At 40.1% G+C, this 23181-nt stretch overlaps 1 protein-coding gene across 3 annotated transcripts in view; it reads right to left on the bottom strand.

Annotated features, from left to right (window-relative positions):
* Window positions 1-10014: 10014 nt before the first annotated feature.
* Window positions 10015-23181, bottom strand: part of atg5 (ATG5 autophagy related 5 homolog (S. cerevisiae)) — a 158876-nt gene continuing 145709 nt past the window's right edge. For all 3 annotated transcript variants that reach the window (XM_059983020.1, XM_059983019.1, XM_059983021.1), the window contains one exon: window positions 10015-13346. In XM_059983020.1, coding sequence (XP_059839003.1) covers window positions 13210-13346 — 137 coding nt within the window. In that variant the 3' untranslated portion in view covers window positions 10015-13209. The remainder of the gene's footprint in view (window positions 13347-23181) is intronic.

Genomic DNA, 23181 nt, shown 5'->3' with positions numbered 1-23181 from the left:
CTCCTTAATCTGCAGAAGGAAACTAGAGGAAATACCTTTACAGGGTAAGTTTCGCCGTCATAAATGAGCTGACCCAGTGACACACCCTGCAGTTTTAATGAACATCATATGACTCTTCCACTCATTCTAATGTGCGGCTAACTGCAGCAGTCAGCGAAACATCTGCTCAATTCCCGAAACTTCAGGCAATATTACAAGAGCTTCTAGTCCATACTCACAAAACGTCCTGGTCCACGACTCAAAAGGAGATAAACTGCTGGGCTTTAACAAGGCTCTTGATAAGGTTTCGCACAGTCGACCGATTCCATGGGATCCAGGGTGAGCCAGCCACTCGCTTGGCGGAAGGAGTCAGAGGCTGGTAAAGCAGGGTTGCTCAGTAGAGTCAGTGGCCAGTGGCATGCTCCAGGTCCTCCACTGTTTGTTACCTGTGTTAACAATCTGGATGAGAATGATTAATAAATTATGATGAACCGGGAAGAAGGTTTTTTAAGGCTAAAACTGGGAAATCAGGCAAAAGAACAGCAGATAGAATTTACTCGGCAAGTGTGAGGAGATAAACTTTGAGATGATAAACCAGGGCAGGACGTACACAGGGTCCTGAGGGCAGTTCTAGGTGAATAGTTTCCTGACGACACCAACACAGGTAAACAAGATGGTGAAAAAGCTTCAAGACAAGATGGTAAGACTTGATGGGACATTGAATACAAGGTGTGGGACTTTATGATATAGCTGTACAAGGCACTGGTGAAACCGCACCTCGAAAATTACATGCAATTCTGGCTAGAGGCCTTGAGTGACAAGGAAAGAGTGGTCAGGTGGGGTTCTGTTTTCCTGGAGTGAAGGAGGCTGCGTGGTGACCTATGGAAGTTAAGAAATTCGGTAACTGCTTGAGTAAGGGGGACCGCCAGAGTCTTTTTCTCAGGTAGGAGAGTCTCGGACAAGCACCTTCATCGACCTGGCCAAGAGACATCAATATCAACAGAAGCGTTGCTGGAGGAAGATCAATGTCACACTAAGACTCGGAAGCCGGATCTTCCCAGACACTGCCACAGAGGGTGGCAACTCCCAGCCTACAGGAACTGCCAAGCATCCACCCCTTCAAGGGGTTCCCCTGATGTCTGCCAGGTGGAGAGACTCTTTAACACAAAGAACCAAAACAGGTTTGATGAGAATGTCAAGATTGATAAGTTAATTAACTGCAAACACAAAAAGCACCTAGATTGTAAGATTTACCTCCCCATAAGTGAAAATTAACAGCTTTACAGGCACCTTAAGGCAAAGGTCCTGCAGAAACCCTGGGGCCTGAAGAATGATGGCATAGAACAGCAGAGTGTCATGACATGTATGGGTTTTCAGCACCATAAAAGCCACCCCTGGCCCAAATACCCAAGGTCCTACCTCACTGAGAGCCTAAGGGTAAGCTCATCAGGAGAGAAATGGCGTCAATGGATGCTGGAGGGAACACTTTGTAAACCTCCGCTCACTGCAGTCTTGCTTGACAAAAAGTGAAAAAGCCTATATCCAGCACAGAAAAGTGGGAAATAGGACTAACTGGTTGCACAACAAGATGGCAGGGGATTGATGGGCCAAATGTCCACTCTCCGAGCTGCTATTACCCTTTGACTCCGACTAAAGAATTAACTGCACCTCGCTCAGGTGATAAATAGTCACAGTTGTGTCACAGTATAAAGAACAAATTAGTGGTTAGTATATGCTCACCAAAAGAGGAGGAAGACAGCACTGGATACACTGCAGTTGATTCGCACGGTGGTTGCATGCTTCCGGCATAGGGCCGGGAACAGTTCATCCACCTCTATTCTGTTTAATGGTGATCTCTCATCAAGGGGTAAGTTTCAAACATCAACAAATAGTTTTGAGATGAAAAGGAATGAAAAAGGAAGCAACTTAAACGTGAAGTGGAGAAGTTGAGACAAACAAACCTCAGTAGATTTGTTTCTTTCGAATCGCTTGGAGAGTAACTCCAATCTCTATAAGGAGTGGAGTCTGACACTTCACCTAAACACAAGAGATGCTGGAAGTCCAGAGCAACACACACAAAGTGGTGGAGGACCTCCGCAGGTTAGGCAGCCTATGGAAATGAATAGTCGACGTTTCCGGACGAGACCCTTCTTCAGGACTGGAAAGGATGGGGGATGATGTCAGAATAAAAAGGAGGGGAGGGGGGAAAGGTGGATAGCTGGAGGTGATGGGTGAAGCCAGGTGGGTGGGAAAGGTAAAGGGCTGGAGAGGAAGGAAGGTGATAGGAGAGGAGAGTGGCCCATAGGAGAAAAGAAGGGAAGAAGGGAGGAGGTGACGGGCAGGTGAGAAGAGGTAAGAAGCTAGAGTGCAGAATGGAAGAATAGAAGAGGGAAGGGAGAGGGATTTTTTTCCCCGGATGGATAGATCAATATTCATGCTATCAGGTTGTTGGCTAAGGTGTTAGAATTTCTTCTCTCAAGTCAATGACGTTTGCAGACACCATCAACAGCCAAGGAGAAGGCTGCTGAATAAACAGCTTTGGACTTTTAATATTCAAATGGGCTGTGAAAGGTACTGTTTCCTGGTAATTGCCAAAGAATCCAGCTGAGATCATCAAAGAAGAATGCACAAAGTTGGTTTACCTCTCACCACCTCTTTGGTGTTTCTTTGATCTTTGTCTTTTATGCAGGCAAACAGGATTCAGCAGCAGTAATCCATTGGGGAAAAAAATGCAGATGCTGGAAAGTTGAAATAAAATGGGCCCTTGCTTGGTGGTGCGAGTGTGCGAGAGCTCCACAACTGGTGGTGAAAATGATGAGTAATTCTTCCACTTCTAGATTGGATTAGGCCTCCTCAAGGTGATAGTGTTTACAACTGGGCGGAAAGTGAGAAAAAAATTTAGCTATATGTAGGGGAAAAAAATGCTGATTTTAGTCTTTGTAGCTTTGCTCTTCATGTCTTTCTGTAAGAGTACATCTTCAGTCGATGCAGGTGTCTAAATGCACGTACAATCACTAACCAAGACAGAGGTTTCACTCTACCTTGCACAGAGCTGGAAAAAACTGCAGTGAATTGTAAATTCAGCCAGCTCCATCATGGGCTCTAGCCTTCCCACCATCAAATATATCTTCAAAAGGCACTGCCTTAGAAAGGTGGCATTCATTATTAAGGATCGCCACCACCCAGAACGTGCCCTCTTCTGATTGCTACCATCAAAGAGGATGTTTTATGAACTGCTTCTTCCCCTCTGCCAACAGATTTCTGAATGGACAATGAACCCATGAATACTACTTCACAATGGCTTTGCTCCTTTAACACTACTTATTAATATTTTATTTATATACTTCTTAAGAGGCTGAGTACAGAAGAGTGGTGGACAGCTTTGGGCTGGCTCACCTACAGCTCAGCATCACTAAGACAAAGGAGTTGGTGGTGGACTTCAGGGAGATGAAGACATCCTGCATTCCCACCTCCATCAAGGGAACAGATGTTAAAATTGTCCAGGACTACGAATACCTGGACAATAAATGGGACAGAACTTAAAAATACAGAGGCTCTGTACCAGAAGGGACAGAGCTGACTGTACTTCCTGAGGAGACTCTGGTCATTCAACGCCTGCAGTACTATGCTGCAGGTGTTCTACGACTCAGTGGTGGCCAAGACGATGCTGCAGACTGCTGGGACAGCAGGGTGAGAGCAGCTGACGCCAAGAAAATGGATAAGCGCCTTGGGAAGGCTGGCTCCGTTCTGGGGGGTGGAACTGGATTCCCTGGTGGTTGCGTCTGAGAGAGGATATTGCAGAAGCTACGGAGCATTATGGACAATCCCTCTCACCCCCTCCATGACATACTAGACAAACAAAGGAGTATCTTTAGTAACAGACTGACTCCACCAGGTACAACACTGAACTCCAGAACATGGACACTATAGAGAGAGTGCAGAGGAGATTTACAAGGATGTTGCCTGGATTGGAGGGCGTACCTTATGAGAATAGGTTAAGTGTACTCAACCTTTTCTCCTTGGAGTGACGGAGGATGAGAGGTGACCTGATAGAGGTGTACAAGATAATGAGAGGTATTGATCGTGTGGATAGCCAGAGGCTTTTTCCCAGGGCTGAAAAGGCTAACACGAGGGGGCATAGTTTTAAGGTGCTTGGAAATAGGTACTGAGAGGATGTCAGTGGTAAGCTCCTCACACAGAGAGTGGTGGGTGAGTGGAAGCAGATACAATATGGTCTTTTAAGAGCATCTTAGATGGGTACATGGAACTTAGAAAAATAGAGGGCTATGCGCTAAGGAAATTTTAGGCAGTTTCTTGAGTAGGTTACATGGTTGGCACAACGTTGTGGGCTGAAAGGTTTGTGCTGTAAATTTCTATGATCTATGTTTTATGAATGCCACAGGAGATCCTTTCTCCCTGTGGCAATAAGACTCTACAACTCCTCCTCAAGTATATAAATACATGGTTTCATTACACATCTGTATTTTGCACTATGTATTACTTTTTAATGCACATTTTGTACCTCAATGCTTATATTTTGTAATTTATACATTTCTGACTGAGCAACCTTGCAACAATAATTTCCTTCGGGATGAATAAACTTTTATCTTATAATTTATAGTATATTTATGTATTGTATGTATTAAATATTTATGCATTGCACTGCACTGCTGCTGCGAAACATCAAATTTCACGACAATGATAATAATTTCACGTCAGTGATAATAAACCCCATTCTGATTCTGAGATCGTTGATATCGCTTTGCTATCTAGGTAGTCTTCTTCAATTAGTAGAGAAAACATGGAAACTGAAAATAAAGATAAAATATTGAGGATGCTGGAAAACAGAAAGACATATTTCTTGCTGAGCAGAAAGTGGATTGACCCTGATAATAAAATCACATTTTTTTAATTTAAAGGCACGTGTCATACAGAAACTTTTGGGAGGGTGGGGGTTGGGGAAGATGAGGGAAATCTTAGAATTGGTAGCAACCTCACATTTTTTGTCAGTCATGGCCAACACTTCACCAGCCAGTCTGTCACAAAACTTTGGGACTTCATCAGGCAGTAGGTCAAAATTCCAAAGCATTCACTGACACTTTTGAAAAACAAATCTGTCCCACAAATCAATTAGAGGAAATGCCATAACGACAGCCTAGGTGAACGCAGGCTGGTGCTAATCGACAGTGATCTCCAATGAAGCAACAAAGTACATTATGATGATCTAAAATAATTAAACCTAAGATCCTTTATGTGTCCATAAGTGCTTCTCTGAAACACTCCGGGATGTCTTATGATTCATGTTGTACATTATAAATATATATATATTCTACTCACTGCTGCTGTACCTGGCGAGGGAAAGAGGGAAGTGTACACTAAATGCCAAGACCTTAAAATAATTGATATATAGAGGGATGTTGGGATACAAGCTCCTTTTAAGTGTCAACAAAAGAGACAGCACTAAAGAAGGCATGTGGCATGCTTGCCTTCATTGATCAGGGTGCTGAATATAAAAGTCAGGAAGTTGCTTTTTGCTTGGGGAATGTTTGACGTTTGCCATTTTGGTCTGGCATTAAAAGGAGGGTGTGGAGGGTTTGGACAGGTTGCAGAAATTCAGCAAGATGCTGTTTGGATTAAAGAGAGAGTATTAGTTTATAAAGAGAGGGTGGACAAACTTGGGTTGTTTAGCTGGAAGTGTTAAGAGACTGTGGGGTGACCTGATGCTAGTATAGAAAATTATCAGAGGCAGAGATCCAGTGGATGGAATATTTTGGCCACGGTGTAAATGTCAAATAGTGAAGGACAGCTTTAAAGGGAGAAGGAGAAGTTTAAATGAGATATGGGTGGGTACTAAATGAGTACTTTGCATCTGTCAGTATTCACCGAGGAGAAGAGCACGCTGATGTTCTATGGAATGAGAGATGGTGATGGGCCTTTTGAAGAACACAAAGGTGGATAAGTCACCAGGGCTTGATGGGATATATCACAGGTCATTGAAAGGGACAAGAAAGGAGATCCCTAGGGCTTTAATTAAGATTCTTGCATCCTTACTAATAATAGGCAGGGTCCCAAGGACTGAAGATTAGCCAATGTTGTTCCCTTTGTTCAAGAAGGGAAATAGGGATCATCCAGGAATTACAGGCAAGTAGGACTCTCATCAATGGTAGGAAAGCTGCTGGGGAGTATTCTTGGGTATAGGACTTACGTGTATTTCGGAAAGACACTATCCAATTAGGAGCAGTCAGCAGAACATGTCATGTCCTACAAATTTGATTTGAGTTTTTTGTGGAGGTGATGAAGTTCATTGACAAAGATAGAGCAGTAAATATCATTTACATGGATGTTAGTAAGAGATTTGAGTATGCAAATAACACAAAGATTGCTGAAGTTGTAAACAGTGCAGTGTCAAATGACAGCAAGGTACCGATACAGGCAAAAAATGGCAGATGTAGATTAATCTAAGAAATGTGAGGTGTGGCTCTTTGGGAGGTCTGGTGTATACAGTTTAGCAGGGCCCTTAATGACATTGGGGATTAGAAACTTGATCTAGAGTCCACAGCTCACTAAAATGCATGATAGGGTAAAAGTGGTAGGGTAGGACCCCTGCCTTTGTGAATTTTATAAATAACTTGGCTGAGGAAGTGGAAGGGTGGGTCAATAAGTTTGCAGATGACTTGAAGATTGGAGGTGTTGTGGATACTGTAGAAGGTTGTTGTAGGTACTAAGAGATATAATCAGAATGTAGAGTTGGATGGAGAAGATAGATGTTCAATCCAGAAAAGTGTCAAGCGTCAAGAAGATTGAAGTTAAAGGTGAGTGCGAGGCTTTTCTCTTTGGAGTGACAGAGTACGAGAGGTTGACTTGAGGGAAATGTATAAGATTATGACAGGTATTGATAGTGGACAGCCAGTACCTTTTTCCCAGCATGGCAATGACAATTGCCCAGGGATATTGAAGGGTTAGAGTGAGCATTGAGTAGGCTTATACAGGCTGCTACAACCTTGTTGGCTGAAGGGTCCAAATTGTTCTGTGTAAGTAGATAGGGTGGTAAAGAAAGCATATTTGGTTAGGCCATATTTGGAGAATTGTGTATAATTCTAGTCACCCCAGGAGGCTTTAGAAAGAATGCAGAAGATTTACCAGGATGTTGCCTAGATGTGAGGGTATGAGTTATGAACTTTGAGAGTCTGGCTATTTTCTCTGGAATATCTGAGGTTGAAGGAGCTGATAAAGTATGGCATAGACAGTCAGAATCTTTATCCCAGGATAGAAACGTCAAGTACTAGACAGCATGCATTTAAGGTGAGAGGGGAGTAGATTTAAGGGGATATGTGGGTCAAGTTGTTTTTACACGTGGAAAGAGGCAGGTGTCTGGAATGGGTGGAGTGATGGAAGCAGATATGATAATGACATTTAACAGGCTGCTAGGTAAACACGAATATGCAGGATGGAGGGATATGCATCACGTACTGGTGGAAGAAAACCAGTTTAATTTGAAATCTCAGGCCAGAGTACCTATCTTTGTGCTGGACTACTCTAGGTTCTGAGGTATTTTTAGTTGTTCTTTTGACACAGAAAATGATAGGTTAACAATCATACAGCCATGGGAACTGGTAGAAGCAGATAAAATGGCAATCTTTGAGAGGTTAATCTTTAATCAAGTGCTTGAACAGGCAGGGAATGGAGGAATATAGTCCATTTGCAGGCAGATGGGATTAGTTTAAATTGGCAATATGGCTGGCATAGACATTGTGGGCTGAAATGCTGCTCTTGTACTATACTGTTCTACCTATCAAGTGCTAGTTGATTTAATCTCAAAATTACCTTCACTCAGGACTATTTTATTTTCTACCTTTAACTTCAACAGCTAAGCTATCAGAGTCACATACCATATTCATTCTCATCCATGTACTTATCCATATCCTATCCATGGATGGGTTGGTTATGAAGAGCAATGGTCCGGAGTAGGCAATGTATGACTGGGCAGGACTAACAGTTTGGCACAACTAGATGGGCCAAAGGGACTGTTTCTGTGCAGTAGTGCTCCATGACTTTATGACATTCAGTTAGAAGGCAACATCTGAAAGCAATTTGGATCCATGTTTCAAACGCCACTGAACTAGCACATTTCAAAAGTATTAACACTAAATGTTGAACTGACATAGTACTATATTCTAACAACTTGCATTAAATTGTGTATAGTGTGCGATTTGCTTTAATATCAGAGTTAATTACCAATGCTTCAACTGGAAAAATTCACATTAGAATTGAGTGCTTCTCTGGTCAATAGCTTATCACAGACATAACAGTTGTTCAATGTTTACTATCTGGACTTGCACACGGAAAAACCAGCACTCTGGTGAGATGCTGATGCTTATAGAACTGCAACTCACCAGCAGGCACCATCTTCGGGATGAATGATGAACAAATGCACAAAATGAGTCTAGACAACCAGGAGATGAGAATTTTACAAAGTGCTTTTAACTACCAGAGAGGGAATGTGACACTGGGGTACACAACAGTGCAGCTAGTAGGGCTGATGTCTCAGAGTTCCAGTGTCTTTGTGGGCTTTGCATGTTCTCCCCAGGGTTACGTGTGTTCCACTACATGCTCTGACTTTGTCTCAGTGTTAATTGGCCACCGTATGCATGTAGGTGAATGGCAGAATATGAGAATAAAATGGGATTAGTATGGATGGCTGCTTGACAGTCAGGAGAGCTAAAGAGCCTGTCAGTATTATCTCTCTTGTAATGACTGAGTATTTCCACCATTTTAATCCGAGTTAAATGAGTTACTGGAAACATGACATCAAGGTCAATAACAACAATCAGTTATGATTAAAAGCTTGTAGGATGCTTTACTTATCTAATCATTAGCTATTTCCATTAACAATGTCCTAATAACAACATCCTGCAGTGGGCTGTTATAACTACAGGGAAGCAGAAATAGGCTGGGCCAGTTTAGCTTGAAGCGGAGAGACTGAGGGGTAACCTGATTGAGGTATATACAATTATGAGGGGTATAGATAGCAGCCCTTCTGTTAATTGGCTAAGAGAGAATCAAGTGTTTGGGCTTTGATCATATTTATACCTGACAAGGAAGAACATCAATCAACATTAAAAATAGATTTTACATAGTATCTCACAGCTGCTCAACACATGTGGGCGCTCAACATTACTCAGAAACGGAAACATTTTTAATACTTGAAGAATTCTGCCTGAAGCTTGTTGTTCTTCTCGTATAAATAAGTGTCCTTAATGGAATGCTACCAAGTGGCATATTCCAAGATGCGGGAAAACATTCTGAGGGAAACACTGAAGCTCCATGAAGCCAATGAAAAGTCTTCATGGGGAAGGACTGCAGACTACAGTCTGAATAAAGTTTATGGCTAATACAGTTTTAAGGTACTTGGAAGTAGGTACAAAGGAGGCAGATACGATAGGGTCTTTTAAGAGACTCCTGGATAGATACATGGAGCTTAGAAAAATAGAGGGCTATGGGTAACCCTAGGTAATTTCTAAAATAAGTATGTTTGGCGCAGCATTGTGGGCCGAAGGGCCTGTATTGTGCTATAGGTTTTCCATGTCTCTAATTGCAATAGAATTTTTGTAATTTTGTCTTTCCATTCCATCTTTTCTGAGTTGCCGGCACAACCTGGCAGATTGTTGAACCATCAGAAACAGGACCAGGATAAGGTGTTGCCATACAATTCATGATTTGTTTGTAGATATGACTGAGCTGCACATGGGAAATGATTTGCCCAAGACTAATTACAGCTTAAGCGGCTTTCATTCAAGATTGTTGCATAAAGCTGTTTTTAAAACCATCAAATGAAACTTGACATTATATCAAAACAAGTGACAGACCATTAAGCATCCTGTAATAACTTATTAATGAATGTACATAAACATTTAATTTGCAAAGACTGAAAATCATATTTTTAAAAAAGTCTTAGCAAAAGAGAATATTCACACATTTACAAAAAATCATTTTTTTAAAGTATATGAAAATCAGTGGAAGATTCACCAAGACAAATATGAAATAAAAGGCATTTTATTATCAAAAGAGCTTCTTTTGTTGCATAATTAAAACAGAGTGAGTCTGCTGAAGAGTTACAAGTATTGCGTTACATTATTTCAAAAGGTATACCACACATTAGAAGGGAACCTTCACTGTTTGAATCCAGTGGCACTAAGCAAACAAAATATTGTCTTAAATATTTTGTGTATACAGATTACAAAGGGATAACAATAACAAACGATGCTACTTTGCATTGAAAAAAGATTTTATTGCACAGCAAGGTAGGGGCTTTTAATTTTCATTCAGTATATTAAACCTTTAAACAATCCCTACTACAAGTATTTCAACATGTATTTCAAATTAAAATGCACATTGTGCAGTTATCCAATCTACACAAAAAATTGATACAAATGAAGGACATTACCAGCAAGCATGCTTAAACAAGACAAGCTGTTCATTCGCCAATGGCAAACTGTGTAAAACTTCATGGCCACGTGTGATAAGGCCATGTGTGAGGCTTAGTACTTTTTATGCGAACTATGATTAAATTTTCTGTCCAGTTGAGATGTAAACCACAAAAGTGGAAAACAGAACATGCAAGCAAATTAGCACTTGTTACCAATCATATGAGACATTCTCAAATTAATTACAAATACTGGAACTTCCTTATCTTCAGAGTAAATAGCTCTCTCCAGTGATGGTGAATTTTAACTCTCTGCCCTTTTTGCTAAAAGCCTATTTATATTCGCAAATGCTAGATCTTACATATAAATATTCAGACAGCAATTGTTTCAGATAACTATTATAAACTGATTTCTTCAAGAAGAATTTTCTTCAAGAATATTGTTTGTCTGACAGTTGTCATCAGTGATACACTGGATTTCTAAATATAAGGCTTTCTAAATCTTTGTCACTTCAAATTCCTCCATGGACAAGGTAAGCCCAAAATAAAGTTATTGACACTTTGAAATACATCAAGCAAAATATGGTAGATATTTTCAATGGTAAAACATAATTTAATAGTTAATTCAGTGAAAACATCCTTTGGCCTTTTTTGATGTGCAACCCCTGATTTAATAAAAATCATTTATTTACTCCATTCAGTGTTACCCCTCATCTCTTCAAAAATTTAAACAATTTTTGGCCACAATCATTGGATAATGTTTAGGGTAACAAATCACACATCATTTCCTAGGCTGTCTTTATTAGGAACTCAGATCCATTTCCTGCACGCCACATAAAAAGCACCCGGAAGGGCATCAGCAAAGAAGATTGTTTATACCTCCCAGAGAATACTTCAGTCATCTACACATGCAAATTATTGATAGTGGCTTTTATTTGGGAGAAAGAAAGATGCCTGTACTACATGATTCTGCCAGAAATCTGCATTACAAAAGACATTCCTGAAAATGGTATATAGTTGAATTAAAGCAGTTACGAAATTCGTCCCGTTATCTATCAATACAAAACAAATGTCATAAGAATATAAGAGTATTTAAAAATACCAAACGTGTCTAGTTTATGACCATGAATGCCAACGATTAAACTAAACAAAACTTTGATTTTACATAAGGGCATCCTTTAACAGATAAAAATGTGGGATGATTTAAAGATTTAATCCCAATAACCGTAATACAGTGGATTCCGGTTAACTGGGGCACATTGAAACTAGTACATTTTTCCCCAATTAAGCAGCTGCTCCAATTAGCCTTATGGAAATAGTTAAAAAGGCATAAAAAGACAAGCTACCATTTCACTGAGTAACATAGTTTGCATTTAAATACAGAACAAATTAGAACACTACCAATAGTACTACAGTTCTAAAAAACTGTGTATTAGTTCCTAATAGTTATTGACGGAGGAATTCATCCAGTGTACGCTGCCATGTTCTTTTGATTCAGTGTAAATGAACAAATTCAGTGCAGACACTTGGTGTAGATAATGGGCTGCCTTCATACAATGCTATTGATGATGGTATCCTCCAAATCTTCATTTTCATTGTAAAATTCAAAATGACTGGTGATAGCTTTAAATTTTTCATAGTTCCTAACTTGTTGAAGTAGTGTAATCTTTTCACTTTCATTCCTGGCATTGCTAAGCCTGAATGCTTGAAACTGGCAGTGATCAAAACAGTTCTGAAACGTCTGACAGATATTTCTCACCGATTACCAGTGACAGAAATCACTGCTTTTTGAATACAAGTGCATGCAACTGATGCTATTTAAAAATGATCTCTCTAAAGTGCAGTGCCTAATGGCCACACAAGTTCACATGCCTAACTCTAGTTAGAAACTGTTCACAAGTCTCTTGTCCCAATTACATGGCATAACGTCCCAAATGAACAAAGGGAATCCCAGCTATTTTCTGGATTAGTTTTTGTTCTGTAGGAGTTGTCCCAAATAAGTGGCTGTACCGATTAACCAGAATCCACTGTATAAATAGTTTACTGTTTCGTATTGGTCATTATAATAATTTCAGGACCAGGAGGAGGATTGTAAGAAGAAGGTAAAATGAATGAGGAAAGTAGAATGAGAGACAGAATGAGAGTAGAAAGGAGGAAGGGATAAAGAGGGGTGAGGAGGGGGGGAAGGAAAGAAGAGGCAAGGGAAGGGGATGGTGATGGGGCAGGGACAAAGGGGAGGGGATCAGGGAAGAATGGGGTTGGGCTGGAGCAGAAGAGGGGGCGGGAGATGGAGAGGGAATGAAAGTATTTGGAAGAAATAAAAGATGGTGAAAGAATGAAAAATTTTGAAACATTTCTGCAAATCAGTACCTATTTGTTTTTCTGAGAGCTAGCATAATCCTTTGGAAAGTAAAAAAAAAACTCTTTCCATACTCTCATACTGCAATTCAATCATGGTCACTTTTGGAAATACCCCTGTTTTATACGTTAATCAGAAATTAAGTGCTACGTGGTTCTGTTGCTCAATGCCTTAGAAAATATCATGTTGAACATTGTACAAGAAATATGACACTAGTGGCCTTGAGAAGTTTTCATGTTGTGAGTGAGGTTTAATGACAACAGCAGGTTTATAATAGAGATACAAACTAGGATCAGCAGTCACTTGTGGGATCTCTTCCTGTTAGGCTTGCAGCAGCGAGTATTTCTGATTCAAGTTGCTTCCAACAGGCTTTATGAAAGTGGAAAATAGTACTGCTTAGGCAAGTCCGGACAGGGTGATTCGCTCTCTGTTTGAGTCGCTTGCTTCCTCAGTCTCTCGGCACAGGAATGATACTAATGTGCAGGAAATTGTCTGGGTAGCTCAGATGCTCACTAAGCCACTGCAAAGGTGTTTCCAGCATTGGTTCAATCCCATGAATGACTACTTGATATTGCTTCTCCACATCTAATTTAAACACAAACAAAAACAAGTTACATAGAACAGTGATTACACACATTTTCAAATTTGCAGAAAGGTAGTACCATTAAATTGTAGATACATGAACAAGGAACGTACAAGGCCTCAGATTACACTCTTATTTTGAGATTTCCACCTGAAATATCAAAATGTAATGCATTTTGAAAAATTGAGTTTTGTTATTAAAAGCAGATTCTTACAGGTACAAAGACGACAAAATCTGCAGATGCTGGAAATCCAAAGCAACCCACACAAAATGCTGGAGGAACTCAGCAGGCCAGGCATCACCCATGGAAAAAAAAGACCAGTCGATGTTTTGGGTAGAGAGTCCTGATAAAAGGTCTCCACCAGAAATGTTGACTCTTTATTCTTTTCCATAGATGCTGCCCAACCTGCTGAGTTCCTCTAGCATTTTGTGTGGGTTCATACAGGTAGTTTGCAAAGATTCACATATAAGCATCTTATTTAGATGTGGTATCATCTATCTTAATACAACGTCCGATCGCACGTACGCCCGTAGTCCCGATCAGAGAATGTGATGTAGCTGATGTAACCAAACTCGTGTATCGTGCGTCTTGAGTGTAGTAGTGTTATCTCTCTGTTTAATTTTTTTTTGAAAACATTACCGTAGAGTGCATCATGGCTTCTAAAGGCAGCAAAGCCACTCCTAGTGATAGCAGCAGCAAGAGGGAAAGGGAAATGAAACAAAAGGTTATTAAACAATATGAAGGTGGAAAACCAATGAATTCTATTGCTTGGGATTTAGGCATGTCGCACTCAACAATCACGACGATCCTGAAAAACAAAGAAAAAATTCTCGAAGCTGTTAAAGGATCGGCTTCACTGTAAACTACAAGGCTCACAAAAATGCGAGAGGGACCTACATTGGATATGAAGAAATTGCTAATGACACTGATTGACACCAAACAAAAAAGAGAATCCCTCTATTTAGTCAATAAAGGTACACTACAGTGCTCCATATAGGCTTGCTAAGTATACAATATGGTGTTCGCACAATGTCCAAATCACATAACGTTCGATTTCACAGATCATGGATGTTAAGCGACGCATACCTGTATATACACAAACTCCTCACTGTACAGATTCCCACAACATTTTCCAGTGTGTTTATTAAAAAGTCATACTATTAGATTGGCAGCTTCTTAAAACTAGATTTACATTTGAAATTTCTATGAAACATTGTAAGATCACGTTATAGACTGGTGAAGGCAAGGTTTACTAGAGTTTTGTGTGTGACTGAAGGGGAAAGAGGTGTGCATGTAAACTCTCATTGCAAGAACAGTTAATTCAACTTAATCAATCACAGCAGAAGGTGATATATTCCAAAGGGAAAGAGGAGGAGTAGAACCTTAGCCTGCTGCTTAAAAATGGAAAAATTAACAAACTGAACATTCAGACAAGTACGCACTGGAGTCCAGGCGTGCAAAGAACTGCTTTAACTGAAAATTTCCCTAGAATTAGTAGGGAATTAAGAACAGAATACCAGACAGGTTATGTAGCTAAACTAGAAGTCTGGACCGTTTTGTTTAGATTCTGACAAATGATTAAACTTCATTCTATTCATTAGTAAAAGTTTATTTAATTGATTCCATCTATATGACAAACCACAGACTGATGTCTGTAGTCCATACATCATGGTGAAGGATTCTGCCATGGTAATTGCATGCAGTTATAGCTAGTGGTCAGGTACAAAAGGATTAACCAAACCAAGATACACCAAAGGGAGACATCAAACAGCTATTCTAAAAGAATAATTGTGGTCAATAGCATCTTAATCTTAGAAACAATACATGTAGCCATAAAATAAATGTTTATATATATATATGCACATTCAAGGTCTAAGAACTTCGATCCTCTGACAGTGTAAAAGAAACAACTTCACTATATACACAATAAGCAAATTTATATGTTTTTTACAGAAATGACCAATTGCAAAACTACATATTAATATGATTAAAAGAAAATCAAAGGTCACCATCACAACTTTTCTAATGCTGTTTCTTCAAGTTCAAGTCCGTTATCATCTGACTGTACATATACAACCAAATGATACAACACTCCTCGGGACCACAGTGCATGCACAAAATAAACACATGCAGCACAGGTAAACTGTACGATATGCAGTAAACAACTCACTACCTAGTGACAAGACCTCGGTGGTGGCAGGGTATTTATTAGTCACGCAGCTTGAGGGAAGAAACTGTTACCCAGCCTGGCAGTCCTAGTCCTGATGTTTCTGTACGTCCTTTTTGATGGTAGTAGGTCAAAGAGATTGTGAGATGGGTGGTAGGGATCCTCAACAAAGCTTGGGGCCCTTTGCCTGCAAAGCTCCCTGTAAACTTCACAAATATGGCGGGAAAGAAACCACAATGATCCCCTCAGCAGTTTTAACTATCCACTCTAGGGTCTAGTGGTCCGATGCCTTGCAGCTTCTGTACCACACAATGATGCAGCCAGACAGGACGCTCTCGATGGTGCTCCTGTAAAAAGTTGTTAGAATGGGGGCCGGGAGCCTGCACACCTCAGTCTCTTCAGAAGGTGTAGGTGCTGCTGTGCTTTCTTGACTAGTGAGGAAGAGTTAGATCTTCAGAAGATTATACACTGTGGAGGCCTCTATTATCCAGGCATTTTAGATTGATTTTGAATAGGCAAAGGGTAATTTTAACAAGAGGTCAAAATTCCTTTATTATTTCATATACAGTGAGAGATCTTTGAGAAATACCAATCAGCATTTATATCATTTGCTTGACATATGACAGGATATTCAAAAATGCAGAGGATAATATTCTTGCCTATTCCATCCTAAGATATTCACAGAAGCACAACTGCCTATCAAGTCACCTGAAGCAGCAGCTAATCATAAACACAAGAAAATCTGCGGACAATGGAAATCCAAAGCAACACAAACAGAGTGCTGGAGGAACTCAGCAGGTTGGGTACAATCTATCTTTAGGACTGAGAAGGGAAGGAGTAGATGCCAGAATAAAAAGAAGGGGGGAGGGGATGGGGGGTGGTCAGCTGGAAGGTGATAGGTGAAGCCACGTGGGGGCCATGTCGGTCCATGGAATCCTCTCGTGCCAAGATGAGGTCACTCTCAGGGTGGAGGAGCAACACCTTATATTCCATCAGGGTAGCCTCCATCCTAATGGCACGAACATTGATTCTCCTTCTGGTAAACAAATCCCCCCCATCCCCCACTCTGACCTTTTACCTCTTCTCTCCTGCCTATACTTCCCCCTGGGCCACCTCCTCCTTCTCTTTCTCCTATGGTCCACTCTCGTTTCTTATCAGATTCCTTCTTCTCCAGCCCTTGACCTTTCCCACCCACCTGGCTTCACCTATCACCTTTCAGTTAGTCTCCTTCAACACCCCTCTCTTTTTTATTCTGATACCTCCCCCCTTCTTTCAGTCCTGAAGAAGGGCCTCAGCCCGAAATATTGAGTATCCATTCACTTCCATAGATGCTGCATGACCTGCTGAGTTCCTCCAGCAATTTGCAGGGGTTGCTTTGGAAAAGCAGCTGGGTGTTCTGTTACAAATCCAGGTTACTAATAAATCACTCATTCAAGAACAATTTACTCAGCAGTCAAACCTGCATGACACAGTTAGTCTAAAAGAAGCCACCAAATATTTAATTATTTAATGAAATCCATCCTATGCAGCAGGTTCCAGAGGTGCAGCTGCAGGGTGGATAGCATAAAGTTCTTTGACAAGAGGACAATCGGGTATCATTGAGGTTTTTGATGTGTCGTTTTCAGTTATTTTTAAATACATCTCATTCTTGGTATATAACCATTTTTTTTTGGAGTTTTGCCCAGAATGATTGTCTTACAAGTGCTTATAAGAAACTTTGAAATAACAAGAAATTGTAGCAAGATTAGCTCAAAGACAAATTAGGAATCACAATTCTCTCTCTTCAATCTCTTCTTCTGAAGGGTTAATGGGCTCGAGTTGTTTACCTTGGAACAGTGGAGGATAAGGAAGGCCTAATCACAATGTATAAAATCATGAGGGAGTTGAAAACCTGAGGCATACGGTACTGTGCAAACGTCTTAGGCACAAATAAAAAAAATTCAGTAATTTGAAGATACTTTCAAAAAAAAAAGAAAAGTTTCTCTGCATAAAAAAAATACTAAGAACAGTAAATGCTAAAAAACCAAATCAAATCAATTATTTCTGGCTTTAAAACTGCATCAATTCTCTTAGGTACACTGTGATGCAATTTTATAAGACATTCAGCTTGTAGATTGTTCCAAGTATCTTGGAGAATTTGCCACAGTTCTACTGCAGACCTTGGGTGTCTCACTTGCTTTTGGTCAGCTGAGAAGATCATCAGGGTCTCTCTTCCCGCCATTACGGACATTTACACTATATGCTGCACCCACAAAGCAAACAGCACTATGAAGGACCCCATGCACCTCTCATACAAACTCTTCTCCCTCCTGCCGTCTGGGAAAAGGCACCAAAGCATTTGGGCTCTCACGACCAGACTATGTAACAGTTTCTTCCCCAAAGCCATCAGACTCCTCAATACCCACAGCCTGGGCTGACACCTTGCCCTATTGTCCTGTTTATTATTTATTGTAATGCCTGCACTGTTTTTGTGCACTTTATGTAGTTCTGTGTAGGTCTGTAGTCTAGTGTAGCTTTCTCTGTATTTTTTTTTTACGTAGTTCAGTCTAGTCATGTTACACCATGGTCCTGAAAAAATGTTGTCTCATTTTTACTATGTACTGTACCAGAAGTTATGGTCGAAATGACAATAAAAAGTGACTTGACTTGACTTCTGTCTCTCCAGATAATCTTAGTCAGCCTCAATGATCAGGCTCTGTGGAGGCTATACCATCTGAAACCAAATAAAAAATCTAGGGTGCCAAAGACCTTTGCACAGAACTGTACATCTAAAATGGCTGATAAAAGAATGAAAGAAATGAGCAAGAAACATTGCCCAGAGATTAGAGCAAAATGCAGGAAATGCTGGAGGAACTCAGCAGGCCAGGCAGCATCCAAAGAAATGAATAAATAAACAGTCAACGTTTTGGGTTGAGACCCTTCTTCGTGACCCAGAGATTAGCTAGTGTCCAAGTGGCAGAAGCAGAAAACATTATGTGCACATGGTTCTGGAAGGTGTGACCAGCTCATTACTGACTATCAGAGACACCACAAACCAAATGACTTCCATCAGTGATATGAATTGTCTGATTTGGACAGTTATTCATGACAGGGAATGGTTAAGCATGGCTGGCTTGTTTGAAAAAAAGAGATTGAGTCTAGATCTGAACTCATTAAATGTCTGTGATGCTTTATGTCTCATGTTTCAGACACATACAAGAAAGCAAAGATCATTGCTGTTCCTTCCCGGGCCTTGGCAGATTCAACATTCAGGATTGTTTAATGACATTTCCAGTACCCAAGTGTAAAGGAGAATAAAATAGTTCTTACTCTGGAACTGATGCAGCACACAAAAACAACTCAGGAAAATAAAGAACACAATAATAAAAAAAACAATTCATCAATGTACAAAAGCTATCTTATGTATTTATACTTATTGCATGTCAATAGAGTAATGCTGTACATAAGGAGACTGACAAGAAATTATTTAGTGTTGCCCTCAATTTTAATTGACTTCCCACATCAGTAGCTTGACATCCAATGCTTTTCCACTGCTAAGAAATAATCTTAACACCTCCCCTATAATGACTTCTAAGGATCTTATATGTTTCATTATGGATCATCCTTCATTATTCTAAAATCTAAAGAATGCAGATCTAAGTTCTTTAGCTGTTCATGATAGGTCCTCCAACCCATCCCAGGAAGTAGCTGCGATTTTTTTCTGTTCTGTGTTCAATGCTACTGTATCCTTTCTCAAATAATGGCATTAAAGCTGCACAAAATACTCCAGGTGCAGCTTCAACAGCACCGCACAAGTCAAAACATTATTTGCCTTCCTAACTAGTTGGAATGATACACTGATGGCTCGGAACAGAATTTAGAGTTCCCAGTAAGCTGTCGCACGCCTTCAGTAGCGCCATCTTAAACTGGAAGTACTACTATACAAACTGAGAAATACATTAAAAAAAATCAGGAACCATTTCCAGTCTGTCCTTCTCACAGCAATTCTGATATTGTCATCCATTTTCTTTGCACTACATCTTCTTGTAAGTGTGCTGACCAGAACTATACGTGGTAAATAAACCTATGGCTCCTGCCCAAGTTCTCTGCAAGAAGACTTTTCCACCATGAGATGTCACTGGTAAGTAGGATTAAAAGAGAATCCCAAGCAATTCTATACAGATACTAAAAGCAAGAGCTGATAGTAACACTTAAGGATAAAGAATATGTGCTTGGTTGTACATGCTTTCAGGGTTTTCCATCTTCTGCCTGATGAGAAAGGGGAGAAGAATGACTGCCCTCTAGAAAGAACTATGCCCACCATTTCCTGAACGTGGCAATATAGGGAAATAGGGTAGTGAAGAAGTCATACCGCATTACAGCTCTCTTTTGCATTTTTATATTTTTTATATTTATAATTTTTATATTTCTTAATGTAATTTATAGTTTAAAAACATTTGCACTGCATTGTATTGCTGCCGCGAAACAACATTTCACAACACATGCCAGCGATATTAAACTTGATTCTGATTGTATTCTGAAGTCAAGGCATAGAATATAAGAGTTGGGACGTTTTGAAGCAAGTTAACAAAACACTGGTTAAGCTGCACTGAGTATTATGTGCAATTCTGGTCACCACGTTTAGGAAGAATGTGATTGCGTTGGTTTCACCAGGATGTTACCATGACTAGAAGAATTTAGTTATGGAGAGAGGCTGCTTTGCTCTTCCATGCAGTAAAGGAGACTGGGGAGACCTGATTAAAAAAAAACATCTAAAATTTTGAGAGACAACCTTTTTCCTTTGATAGGAATAGCAAACATAAAGAGACAGGGCTGAGGTGGTAGAAATGAATTTTGAAGGAGAGCTGAGGGGAAAGTTGCTTTTTAAAAAAAACATTTATTGGCTGATATCTGGAATGAAGCTGCCAGTAGAGGTTATGGAATCATATAGAATCACTACATTTAAGAGACATTTTGACAGGCACTAGAACAGGCAAGTTTAAAAACATATGGACCTAATACTGGTAAATGAGATGAGTGGAGATGGCCAAAAAATGTTTTTTTTACAACATTTTCCCAAATACAGCTGTTGGGGCTAACTGGTTTATAGTTTCCAGCTTTCCTTCTCTATTGAATAAGGTGTTACATTTATGGATTTCCGGTCCTCTGGGATCTTCCCAATATCCACGCCATCTGACAGCTATGAATTTACTGAATGGTGGAGCAGGCGTGAAGTGGCAAGGTCACTTGCTGTAAATTCACTTGATCATATAAATCTGACGTCATTTATAAACTGCCAAAGGAGCTCTCCACTGTCATCCTGGTTGCAGTGTACATCCCACTCACATTTAATGTCAAGATGGCACTGGAGGAGCTGAGCACCGCAATCAACAAGAAATGAGACAGTGCACCTTGATGCCTTTCTGACCATTGCAGGGCACTACAACCAGGTTAGCTTTAAAAAATCTGACAAACAAACACCAACACATGGAATCAGGGGAGCCAACACAATTCATCACCATTAAATTGTCATCAAGAATGCTTACTGTATCACCCCATGCCCACACGTCCAATCACCAGGCATTACACTTAGCTGTCCTGGGACCAGCATGTGTCATCACAATGTGGCACAACAGCACCTCTATTTACCATGAAGTTTGTGTAGATTCAGCAGGCCACCACAAACTTTGACTAACTTTTATTGATGCATATTGGAGAGTACCCTAACTGGTTGCATCATGGACTGGTATAGAAGCACTAATGACCAGGAATGATAGAAGCTAGAGAAAGTGCTTCACACAGTCCAGTCCATCACAGACAAACCATGTCCCCCCTCCACCCCCCATTGAGTATACTTACATGAAGCGCTGTCACAAGAGATCACCACCTGTCATCAAAGGGCCCTCTTTTCTCACTATCACCAAGGGGCAGAAGTTACGGAAGGCTTAATTCCCACACTGCAGCTTCAGGAACATTGATCATTCAACAACTGATACTGTAGTGTAGTGGTTAACTGAATGCTATTACAGCACCAGAGACCTGGGTTCAATTCCTGCTTGCACTTTCTCCCTGTGCTTGCGTGGGTTTCCTCCGGCTGCTCTCGTATCCACCCCCATTCCAAAGACGTATAGGTTAGAAGGCCAATTGGTCACATGGGTGTAATTGGGCGCGACAGACTCCTTGGGCCAGAACTGCCTGCTACTGTGCTCTATCTCTAAGTAAAAATACAATAAACCTTCAGGCTGTGTGCTTAACTTCAATCGTCTCTACTCTGAACTAACTTTACTACCTACAACATTCGAGGACTCTTTACAACTCTGGTTCTCAGTAATTATTTTCATTTGCACAGTTTTTCTTCTTTTGTATATCATTCCAGAGGATCCATCCTGAAGCAAGTGCCATTTCAAAGGCAGTACCTCTACTTTCTTAGAAGTTTGCGCAGATTTGGCATGTCATCTAAAATTTTGACAGGTCTATGAGTTTGGAGTTGAGTTTACTTGGAATTATGTTATTGAAGGGGCAGAGTTGTAGCTATTCAACATTCAACTTGGGAATTAAATGCAATGAGAAGCTCTACAAATTCAATTTCTGGATTCCACTAATTAATCTCATGCTTGTACAGAAAACTTATTTCTGCAAGTCTGAGTACATAAAGGCTCCATTCAGTCAGACAAATACATTTCCACAAGGAATACACTAGCCCGTTAAATCTAATATTAAGGCTTGAAGGAGATATGGGGATGTCAGAGACTTTAGACCATATCTCCGTGATGTGTCTATCATGGCGAAGTGCCTGTCGTTAGCCAAAACAAAGTACATAATGAAACCAATCTTCACGTTGAAATCAAGAGAAAGCCTGCAGATACTGGAAATCCAAAGCAACACAAACAAAATGATGGAGGAAATCAGCAGGTCAGGCAACATCCTGAAGAACAGTTTCAGCCCAAAACGCTGACTGCTTATTTATTTCCATAGACACTGCCTGACCTGCTGAGTTCCTCCAGCATTTTGTGTGTTATTTCACATTGGAAACTTTTTTTTGGAGGGTTGCACATTATTAATAAAACATCAGAAGGTGAAAAAAACCTCATTTTTAGATATTCTAATCTCTCTGATAGGTCTGTTGATACGAGTCCTGACTTGGGGGATTTCTATGGGACTGCTGTCATTGCAGCTGGCTGTTGACGATGTATGCCATCTACTGTTGGTTCACTGGCATTACAGTGAGTAAAATGCATCAGTACTTTGTGCATGTCCTTCTCCTTTAAACAGAGTCCCTTCCATTGACAAGCATGTCTGCTGGACTCTCAGTAAACTAGGGAACCCATTTAATCTCATATCATATGGCATTGGATAATATTGATTATTGACACTAAAAAATGCGATTAATATAAATGGGTCAGCATGAATTCAGAGAGCCAAATGATCTCTATGACTAACTCTGATTCATAAAATGGTTTTCTGATTTGTTTAATAATAATTCTCAGTTTCTTTGGCTTGCTATATTGAGAAGCTTTTCCAGTGGTTATATAGTTTATCATTATATGCACATGTACATACAGGTGCAATGAAAAACTTATTTGCAACAGCATGATAAGCACATAGTATCATAAAAATTCACCTGAAAAACATAAATTATACATAATTTTTTACAAGAAAGAATGCATTATAACAGAAAAAAGTCCTTTCT

This window comes from Hypanus sabinus, chromosome 10 (assembly GCF_030144855.1).
Source record: "Hypanus sabinus isolate sHypSab1 chromosome 10, sHypSab1.hap1, whole genome shotgun sequence".
NCBI classification, from domain to species: Eukaryota; Metazoa; Chordata; class Chondrichthyes; order Myliobatiformes; family Dasyatidae; genus Hypanus; species Hypanus sabinus.
The sequence above is the reverse complement of the archived record's forward strand: the minus strand, read 5'-3'. Positions and strand labels throughout refer to the sequence as shown.